General features: G+C 48.3%; 1 protein-coding gene across 1 annotated transcript; it reads right to left on the reverse strand.

Annotated features, from left to right (window-relative positions):
- Positions 1-633: 633 nt before the first annotated feature.
- LOC123156251 (protein-tyrosine-phosphatase IBR5) lies at positions 634-9,927 on the reverse strand. The gene is made up of 5 exons (XM_044574395.1): positions 9,390-9,927; positions 2,073-2,172; positions 1,766-1,823; positions 1,565-1,671; positions 634-1,233 (listed from the first exon to the last, which is right to left on the reverse strand). Exons 1-5 carry the CDS (start codon positions 9,636-9,638, stop codon positions 950-952), a joined length of 798 nt encoding a protein of 265 aa, XP_044430330.1. The 5' UTR covers positions 9,639-9,927; the 3' UTR covers positions 634-949.
- Between the last annotated feature and the right edge of the window lie 925 nt (positions 9,928-10,852).

Here is a 10,852-nt window from a genome sequence, read left to right on the forward strand (position 1 = left end):
GAAGATGATAGCACGGGCTATATTCAACCGGTTCGGATGGCGGTCACATAACAGGATAGGAGTCTAGGAAGCTCATCCTTTACATTGTCTTACCGGTTGCAATTTTGAGCATGTACTTTTCAAAAAAAAAAATCGCTCCGCTTGCGAGCCGTAATACATCTATGACTTTGTGCTATTTCAAGGATTTTTAATAAGATGGCTGCATGCATCATTATGATGCAGAGGCCGGGGGTACGCCTTCATTTCCAAAAAAAAAAGAACGATCTTACATTATGGGACGTCCTACACTATCCGTTCCATAATTATCCGCCTATAATGTAAAACGTTCTTTAAGATGGAGGGAGTAACATAATGTAAGTTTACTGGACAGAGGGAGTAACATTCAATCCTCTGTACAGCGTCTGCAGATGCTCTGGCTAGCCGCTCCCTCCGTTCCAAAATAGATGACTCAACTTTATATTACTTTAGTATAAAGTTGAGTCATCTATTTTGGAACGGAGGGAGTAGCATGAAACGGATTCGTCCAATTAGTGCAACACGCTCACGCTGTTCCGTATGTTCAAAATCCAAAAAAAAAATTCAGATAGCCGTGCGCACGAAATACATGTATGCATTCTCCGTGCGATCAAAAAATAAGTTTAGGGCAACATGTAATAGACTTTGAGCTGTACTTTCTTGACACACGAATCTGTACAATTTAACAGGCACATGATACTTCTACTCAAACTTTCTGCTAGCGTAGTTTCAGTTCACCTGAATTACACTACGAAGTTGAATAAAAGCGCGCACGTGCATGTTAAACTGCAGAACATCACAACGGTCAAAATGCTTGCACATATTGTAAGAAGCCTCGTACAAAGAATGCAACCTTCCTTTCCAGAAATCCAAAATGTTCCAAGAAATCTGACTAAATGGGCAGCTGATCCGTTTATAGCATTGCAATAGCAACCTAGGAGCTGTCCATCATGCTATCAGTCCCAGCCAAGTTGACCACACCGAAGTTACTGCCATCCGGGAGCTTAGCTTCGGTGGCTCCAAATGTGAAATTACTCGGGATGTTATTCGGGCTGACCCGCTCAAAGATGGACCCTGGAGCCTGCTGGTTAAAGATGGGCACCTGGACATCACCAGACGGCTTCGGAAAACCAAATCCAAGAGAAGGGAACGAATCCGTGGGAGCAACATTGGAACTGAAAAGCTTCTGCTCAAACTCAATCAACTGCTGCTGTGCCGCTGTAGAAAAAAGAACGCAAGTAACTTTCTTTAGCCCACCACGAATTTCATACAACTGCCACATAAAGCATGAACCTTTGAAACATGCACATAATTCCAGCCTCCCTCATAATTTTCATGCTATTTGCTACCATGCTTTTTTTTAATTTGATTTGATGTTTCCAACTAGGGCGTAGTACAGCAATGAAGATTTAAGTTCTCCAATTCAGATATTGGAATCAGAGAAGAACAATTACAGCGTAAATTCAACCTTATTTTCTTCTGGTTTCTCGTAATAATTCATCTTGAATGTCAGCAAAAGTTTTGCACAAGTGTAAATTATAGAAGTTACCATCAGCCAGTTGCACTTGTGGCCTCCGTTCTTTCACCCACTGAAAACATTGTGCAAGTCGCCAGCCTCTGGACTTCATCAAGAAGGCTACTACAAATGCAGCTGACCTGATCAATGTGTTTTTGAATGCATTAATCAAAGATGTCCTAGCAATGTCAAAAACAATGACTGCTAAAGAGAACTAATGTTATACGTACACACCTACTTTTCCCTGACATGCAATGGACTAGCACTCGTGCTTTATCCCTCTCGCATTGTTCTGAAGTTGAAAACAACAAAATGAGTACGTATAGGATGTACTTATTGACTGAGCACCAGATAAACCTATGTTAAATATGGGATGCTAGGCAGACTGGGAGATTAAGAGTGAAGAATGTTTTATGCTAAAAGAGAGTGAATGACTGCCACAAAAAACAAATGTCAATCTTGCAGGATAGAACAATGGAAATGGTAAGCATCATTTGTGCCTATTTGTTGCAGGCTGGCGACTAGAAGAACAGCACCATACCTAGGAATTGGATTGCATCATCAAACTGCAAAGTCTTGTCGTCTTGAAGGCAGTGGTAAGTGAAAGAGTTCCGGTAAAGGTTTTGGCATAAGGGTACAGTCTGTCAGGTAGAGAGCATTGTAAAATATCATTTCAGTTTCAAAGAGAGCAAGAATATTTGAGAAGTTTCAGACTGACATGTGACACATGTTTAAACAAAAGAAGATCAGGCAAAGTCAGTTAGTAAGGGTTTTACCACTGCACAGTCCACCAGTGACAGCCAGGCAAAGAGCTGGTAAGATATCATTCCTTCTTCAAACAGAACAACAATATTTGCAATGTTTCAGATGACACATCTAAGCGATGGAGGACCAGTCCAAGGTAAGATATCAGCTAGCTGGTCCGCATTTGCCTAGTTATCAACTTATCATTGACCTATTGACAAATCTCAGCAAGACATCGATGTACAACTAAATCCAACTGTAGTGTCTATCATAACCACAAGTTACCATTCCAATACTTATTAACCTGGCATGTTCACAAACCACACATATATATATCGCGAGCAAAGAAATCATGGCTAAAGATGCTATCTAAAAACAGAATCGCAGGATCTACAATGCTCCTCCACCTCCCTCTCTGTCCTCACCCATTCTCTTCCACTTGTATCAGTTAGAGTAGTATATATAGCCATGTAGCCTTTTGTCTTTACCCCATTGTATAAGGGGTTTTCTGCATGTTTCCTGCACCTGTACATGTATATATACTGGCCTATGGCCCCATGGGAATACAAGCATATTTCCTAATATGGTATTAGAGCATTAGGTTTTTTTTTCGCACGCGCAACTCGTGCTCTCCAATCCAATCTCATCTCGCACGCCACTGCCTTCTCCCACCGACCGTCGCTGTCTTCCCCGTGGATGTGCTGCGCCTGCCGGTGAACGCCCCTGCATACCCCGTGCAGGTGGCTCGTTGCGTGCCTGCTGCAGTTCGCCTGCTCCTGCATACACAAGCACGTGGCCCCCTGCTGCTGCACCCAAGTGCTTTGTGCGGCTCCACTCCATCCGCCGATTGGTCATCCGCTACTGCTGCTGCTCCACCCAATCCGCTGCACCAGCCGTCCACGACTGCCTTTGGTCTGAATCGGCGCTACCTCGTCCTCTTTCGGCGTTTCCTCTGGCCGGCTCTCACGCCCGGATCTGCTGATTCGATCTACTGGATTGGTCATCTGCTGCTTCCGATCAGTGTAAAAAAAAATAATAACTATGGTGTCTTCCGCACTCTCCCGTGATTTTTGACGGTGTTTTCGGTGTTCCCTACACTGATCCCGTCTCGCACATGTGCCTTTCCTCGGTGCTTGGTGCTCGTCCGTCTGTGCAGTCGTCCTGTATGGCGACTTCCGCAGATGGTGATGGTCGTTCTACACCGTTCTCTCCAGACAGTCTTGGTAGTCGCTCTTCCATGACTCCTCCTACGACCTCTGGATATGGTGATTGTCGCTCTACACCAACTCCTACCGCAACTGTCACAGGTGAATGTCGCTCTTCTCCGACACCTCTCGTGACTTTCACCAGCTGTGCTGGTACATATGACTCCATCGACCGCGCCTCGCACATGCGCCTTCCCTTGGCGCTTGGTGCCTGTCTACATGCGGACTCGTCTCCTCCACCGGCCTTTGCCAACGCTACTGGTCATGTTACACCGCCTCCTCTGGCGGCTTCCACAGGTGGTGGTGGCCGCTCCTCTCCCGGTGCTACTACGTCGCCTACTTCAGCTCTCTACTTCACCGGCAGGAGATTGTGGGACTTCGTGGCCTGCTGACCGCCTCTGGCTCTTCATTGTCGGGTACATCTACAACGACCTCTTCAGTTGAGCCCCTGGCCCATCTTCCTCGACCTTTTCAACGGAGGATATATCTTTCCTCACTTTTCCCGACACACCTATCACTCCCGTTCAGCCCTTGTCTATCCGCCGTGCTACCCCTGCTTCTTCGCCTATTATCGATTCGCCGTCACCATCACCCAGGTTTCCTCACCTCGCATGTCACCGGATTCTTCACCTTCATCCCCGGTCTACCACGGCGATTCCTCCTCGTATTCTTCCATCTTTTCTCAGTATTATACTCGTCGTTCGCGTCCTGTGGATGCGTCTACTGATGTGCCATCTTCCTCTTCTCAGACTAGTTATGGCTTACGTCCTCGTCCGCTTCCGCCTGTTGATCGTCTTGGTTTTCCAAGTGCTGGTGCTGCTGTTCTAGAGCCGACTTCTTATCGTCAAGCTGTTGTTCATCCCGAATGGCAGTTTGCGATGGCAGAGGAGCTTGCTGCTCTTGAGCGCACCGGCACATGGGACCTTGTTTCTCTTCCTCCCGGTGTTCGTCCCATCACTTGTAAGTGGGTCTACAAGGTTAAGACTCGCTCTGATGGATCTCTTGAGCACTACAAAGCTCGCCTTGTGGCTCGTGGCTTTCAACAGGAGCATGGTCGTGATTATGATGAGACTTTTGCTCCCATGGCCCATATAACCACTATTCGCACACTTCTTGCCATGGCCTCTATTCATCATCGGTCCGTGTCTCAGCTTGATGTTAAGAATGCCTTTCTTAATGGTGAGCTGCGTGAGGAGGTTTACATGCAACCCCCACCTGGGTATTCTGTTCCTGATGGCATGGTCTGTCGTCTTCGTCGCTCTCTCTATGGCCTTAAGCAAGCCCCTCGCGCCTGGTTTGAGCGTTTTGCCTCTATGGTGACTGCCGCTGGTTTTTCAGCTAGTGCTCATGATCCAGCGTTGTTTGTCCACCTTTCAGCTCGTGGTCGGACTCTTCTTCTTCTCTATGTCGATGATATGATCATCACTGGCGACGACCCCGAGTATATTGCCTTTGTGAAGGCCCGTCGTAGTGAGCAGTTTCTTATGTCTGATCTTGGCCCTCTTCGGTACTTTCTTGGGATAGAAGTCTCTTCTACCTTTGATGGCTTTTTTATTTCCCAGGAAAAGTATATCCAGGATCTCCTTACTTGTGTTGCGCTTACTGATGAGCGCATTGTTGAGACTACCATGGAGCTCAATGTTCATCTCCATGATACTGATGGTGACCCCTTGTCTGATCCGGCGCGTTATCATCATCTTGTTGGGAGTCTTGTCTATCTAGTTGTCACTCGTCCGGATATCTCTTATCCAATCCATATTTTAAGTCAGTTCGTCTCTGCTCCCACTTCGGTTCACTACAGTCACCTTCTCCGTGTTCTCCGATATCTTCGGGGCACGATCTCTCACCGCCTGTTTTTCCTCGCTCCAGTTCATTACAGCTTCAGGCCTTTTCGGATGCTACGTGGGCTAGTGATCCCTCGGATCGCTGCTCACTTTCTGCTTACTGTGTTTTCCTTGGTGGTTCTCTCATTGCCTGGAAGACGAAGAAACAGACCGCAATTTCCCGTTCGAGTGCAGAGGCTGAGTTGCGAGCTATGACTCTTTTGACGGCAGAGGTGACTTGGTTACGGTGGTTGCTTCAGGATTTTGGTGTTTCTGTCACTACACCTACTCTACTATGTCTGACAGTACAGGTGCTATTAGCATTGCGCGTGACCGTGTGAAGCATGAGCTCACCAAGCATATTGGTGTTAATGCTTTTTATGTGCGCGCTGGTGTGCAGGATCAGGTCATTGCTCTTCAGTATGTGCCTTTTGAGTTACAGTTGGCGGATTTCTTTACAACGGCCCAGAACATGGCTTCTATCACTCCAAACTCAGTGTTGTTCATCCACCATGAGTTTGAGGGGGGGTGTTAGAGTAGTATATATAGCCATGTAGCATTATGTCTTTACCCCATTGTATAAGGGGTTTTCTGCATATTTCCTGCACCTGTACATGTATATATATACTGGCCTATGGCCCCATAGGAATACAAGTTGCATATTTCCTAACAGTATCCTCCACCTCCTCCGATTCAAAATCTCCACAACTACATCACGCCCTGCCGGTTCAGTTGCCCTTCCGCACGGCCAATGTATGTGCGACATGGCGAAGGCGATCACACAGGGCAAGGAGAGTTGTTCTTGTATAAAATGTAGGTATCTTGGACACCTCTATTATTATTTGAAATTACGCTATGCATACCCACCCAAATACACCTTCACATGGGTCATAAAAAAGGAGTATTGTTTGAAATTATGGTCTGCATACTCACCCAAATACACCTTCATGTGGGTCCTAAAAAGAGGAGATACAAATAAAATATCTCCCGCTCTCTCTGCCAAACATTATGTTGTCATTTTCTCTCTCATCTGCCTGCTTCATTTCATCTTACCTCACCTTCGCAATCCGACAAACCCCTCAGCGTCTCTAGTCGTTCGTGTACAAGGCAGCAGTTGTTGCCTTCATGAACTATGGGCTCTAGAGCGCTAGGTTTAAGCTACAGGAAATCTCACAAAAACATTGGAAATATGCACCCCTGAAATTCACAGATCCAACTAAACTCCTTGCAGCACGCCGGTGATGTATATGTAGACTGTATAAGCAGAGGAAGCAACACACATGAACATTTCTGAACATTTGCCTCCCATTTCTGAACAGTTGGAGAAACCAAGGGCAACTCCAACGCGCCTACGCATTCTGCTCGCGTGCGTTCGTTTGGGTCGAAACGGACACAAACTGTGGCCCAACGCGCCGACGCAAACGGACGACCGTCCGCTTTTTGTCTGCACATGACCAATTTCAGGCTCAAATTTTAGCCGGGTTCGCGTCGGCACGGACGCGCGCGACGCCCATCCTTGTCCTCCCCCTGGCCCGCCAGTCGGTGGCACATTGGCCATTCTTCCCCTCTCCCATCCACAGCCAAGACACCCGGCCAGCCAGCCCTCGCCCAGTTCCGACCTGTTGGACGCTGCCCAGGCCGCCGGCCGCACCCACAATACAGCACGCCGCACCCGATGGCCGCTCTTGTCGGCATTGGTGGCCTGTTTTCACCGCCGTCGTAGCACCCCCTCGACCACGCCACACCCCTCGGCTCCGCCACCGCCAGCAACGCTCCAAGCCCGGCGTTCTCGCTCGACGTTCGCCACCACGGTCGCCTCCACACCGACAGGCCTACTGCCTGGTCTAGGAGAGGCGCGGGGCTCTTCACCAGCCGGCTTCTTCAACCATGCCCGCAAGGTGTTCGATGTTTCGCCCGCAAGGTACAAATGGATAGTAACGATGAATACTTTTCCAACAACTTCATTTGTGATTCGAACGATCCGCCATCGAACGATGAGGAGTTTGTGGTTGCTACTTTGGTCGTCCATGACCACATTGCTAGGCAGTTGCTGATGTTTAGGGGCCTAATCGTGGGCCATGCTCCAGCATTGAATCGCAACAGAGAGAGCGGCCATTGCCTACTCTATGAAGACTACTTCAAGTCCTCTTCCCCACTCTTCAAACACAAGCTATTCTGACGCCGCTTCCAGATGGCTAGACATGTGGTGTACGATTATTATTACATATGCAAGGAGGATGCCCTCGGAAAAGTTGGCTTCTCCTCTTATCAAAAATGCACTACAGCTATTCGGATGCTTGCATACGGAATACCCTGTGATCTTATTGATGAGTATGCCCACATGAGTGAGTCCACGTGACTAGAATCCATGTACGGGTTCTGCAAGGCTGTGGTGTCAGTGTTTGGCCCAGAGTACTTGAGAGAGCCAACTGCTACGGATACAGCCCGGTTGTTGGCGATCAAGGCAGATAGAGGCTTTCCAGGGATGCTTGGTAGCATAGATTGTATGCACTGGAAGTGGAAGAACTGACCATCTGCTTGACAGGGGCAGTATAAGGGCCATGTGAAAGCTTGCACTATCACAGGTCGTGGCTTCACAAGATCTTTGGATTTGGCACTCTTTTTTCGGCATGGCCATCTATCACAATAACACAAACGTGTTTCGGCGTTCTCTGGTGTTCGGAAGGCTTGCAGAAGGCAACTGCCCAGAGGTCAATGTTGAGATCAATGGCCACCACTACAACAAAGGATACTACTACCTGGCTGATGGTATCTATCCTTAGTGGACTACTCTTGTGAAGACAATCCCCAACCCGATAGGAGAGAAGAGGCGGAGATTTTGCCCAAGCACAAGAGATTGCTAGGAAGGATGTGGAGTGTGCTTTTGGTGTTCTTCAATTTCAATGGGGCATCGTTCGGTATCCTGCTAGAAGTCGTGGGAGGTGATGACTGCTTGTGTGATCATTCAACATGATCACAGAGGATGAGCGGGAAGATGAATTCTTCGATCAGGGGTTTCAATTTCAGGGTGAAAATGTTGTGCCTGAGCATGGAGGAGCGGCAATGTTCGCACAGTCCACCCAATTTCATCATGAGATGCGTGATTGGGCAACTCACATTCAACTACAAAATGATTTGGTTGAGCATATGTGGGCTCACCTTGGCGACCAATAGAAGTATCGGCTCTTTTCTTTCAAATGTATTTGTGACAACTCAAATTTCATTTGGTTTGTAAACTATGAGATTTTTATTTGATTGTAAAACTACCATAATTTTATTTGGTTACGAATTATGTGAACTTTAGGCAAAGTTTTTGATGTGTATGCAAAAAAGGTGCAAAAATATGGGCCGCGCGAACAAAAATGTGTCGGCCCGTTGGCCTCACTGACCACCCAAACAAGAACGGGGCGGGCACCGCCCAAAACACCGATCCAAACGGACAAAAAAGGGACAAAATCCGCATCTCGGCGCGTTGGAGTTGCCCTAAATAGCTACTCCCTCCGTACTCCCTCCGTTCCTAAATATTTGTCTTTTTGAGATTTCAAATGGACTACCACATGCGGATGTATGTAGACATATTTTAGAGTGTAGGTTCACTCATTTTACTCCGTATGTAGTCACTTGTTGAAATCTCTAGAAAGACAATTATTTAGGAACGGAGGTAGTATAAGTCTTTGTACAGATTTCACTATGAACCACATACGGATGTATCTAGATGCATTTTAGAGTATAGATTCACTCATTTTGCTCCGTATGTGGTTCATAGTGAAATCTCTTCAAAGACTTATATTTAGGAACGGAGGGAGTAGAACACTAAACGTTGCCCCCATATTGTCACGCCATCACTGTCAGTTTACTGTGGAAAAGCTTTGACAAAACGAACATTCAATCAATTCCTCACGCTATAATCCTATTCTTGTTGCGAAAGTCCTACATCGTGAATCGAGTCCGGAGCAACCAAACCCGATCGAAAAGAAGCAGAAATCTACCATTCCCGAACCCAACCGCACGGTCCAGCGCAGGAAATGGAAAGCCATGCATCCATCCATCCATCCATGTAAGCTTAATGAGCAGAAGATCGCATACGTTGAGGATGTGGGAGATGCCGATGGTCTTGAGGAGCTCGGAGCGGGAGGCGTTGTCGTAGCTGCCGAGGAAGAGGAAGTCCTTGAGTATCTCCGAGGGGAACGCCGACTCCTGCCGCGGCGACGCCGCCGCCCCGGCGGGCCCCAGCGCCGGCGGGCGGTGGCCGCACACCCCGCACGGCTCCCCCTCCTCGTACTTGTGGTAGTGCCCGCAGATCCCGCACGGGTTCTCCCGCTCCCGCTTCCTCATCCCCTCCCCTCCTCTCCTCGCCGGCGATCGAATCGGGGGGATTCTGCTCGGGGAGTGATCGAATCGGGGTGGCGTGGAGGAGGAGCTGGATGGAAGAGAGGGGCGCTTCCGTTTCCTATTTTTAATTTCTGGAAGATCTTTTGTGGATTTTGTTTACTGGTAGTAGATCGGATCGGTTGGGCGGGCGGGCGCCCATAGAAACAGACGGGTCAAAGCGAGGTGGCGTGGCGAGGCGACGGAGGAACCTGGATCATTCCTGAGGATCAAGGGCGGAGATCGCGTCGAAGTTGTTCGAGGTTTTGGTAAGCGCTGCGCCGACGGTGACCGGTGATCTCTGTCATGTACAGTATTTTTCACAGGGATCCTACCGTAATAGAGGTGCAAATTGGTGAAACTAGGGGCGTGTTTAATTACAGTAGTGAACAGTAGTTGCATTGCATACGCATCTCAACCCAGCCTGGTTGATTAAAAACAGCACCAAATGCGTCATCTGCAAGTTGTTTGGTTGCCTGCATCTAGGGTCCCTGCATTAGGTAATACGCAGGTGCACTTTGTTTGGTTGTCTGCATTGGCCCAAGCGGCACATGAACACGGTGTTTGGTTGCACGTCTGTGGTATGATTAAGAGCTAGCACTTGCACTTAGCACACAGGGTTAAGAGCTAGCAGAAGGAGGGGGAAAAAGAAATTCGGTGTGCGCCGGACAATGGCGACTGCGGTGGATAGTGGTTGTGGCGCCGTGTCCGACATGACGAGCATGGAGTCGTGGACGAGCGACCACGTCGGCGGCCCGGCGAGCAACACCGTCGGCCAACTAGTTGCGATGCTCGCGCAAAGACAGACGACAGAGGAGAAGAATGCGGTGCTCGCGCCATGGTATCGTCAGTGCAGTGGACGAGAGAGAAGGCCGAGATGATCGACGCCGGAAATGACTCCACTGTAGTAGGGCGAGAGAGAGGAGGCCAAGATGATCGACCGTGTCGGCAGCGTGGCCAACTGCAGTGTGCACGGAGGCAGGAGACACAAGAAAGCAGTGTGCGCGTGTAGGATCGAAAGTATGTCTAGAGAGGGGTGATTAGACTACTTGACCAAATAAAAACTTAGCCTTTTCTCAATTTTAATTCTTGGCAGGTTTTGGCAACTTAGCATAAGTCAAGCAATCAACCTACACATGCAATTCTAGAGTATAGCAGCGGAAAGTAACACAATTGCATAT

Source organism: Triticum aestivum, chromosome 7B (assembly GCF_018294505.1).
Source record: "Triticum aestivum cultivar Chinese Spring chromosome 7B, IWGSC CS RefSeq v2.1, whole genome shotgun sequence".
Lineage (NCBI taxonomy): Eukaryota > Viridiplantae > Streptophyta > Magnoliopsida > Poales > Poaceae > Triticum > Triticum aestivum.

Bases quoted from the DNA above. Each gene is read 5' to 3' on its own strand.
- LOC123156251 (XM_044574395.1), bottom strand. From the start codon at position 9,638: ATGAGGAAGCGGGAGCGGGAGAACCCGTGCGGGATCTGCGGGCACTAC. The intron at 1,824-2,072 runs GTATGGTGCTGT...TTTCAACTTCAG, and splicing joins TGATGCAATCCAATTCCTAG to AACAATGCGAGAGGGATAAA. The intron at 1,234-1,564 runs GTAACTTCTATA...TTTTTTCTACAG, and splicing joins ACAAGTGCAACTGGCTGATG to CGGCACAGCAGCAGTTGATT.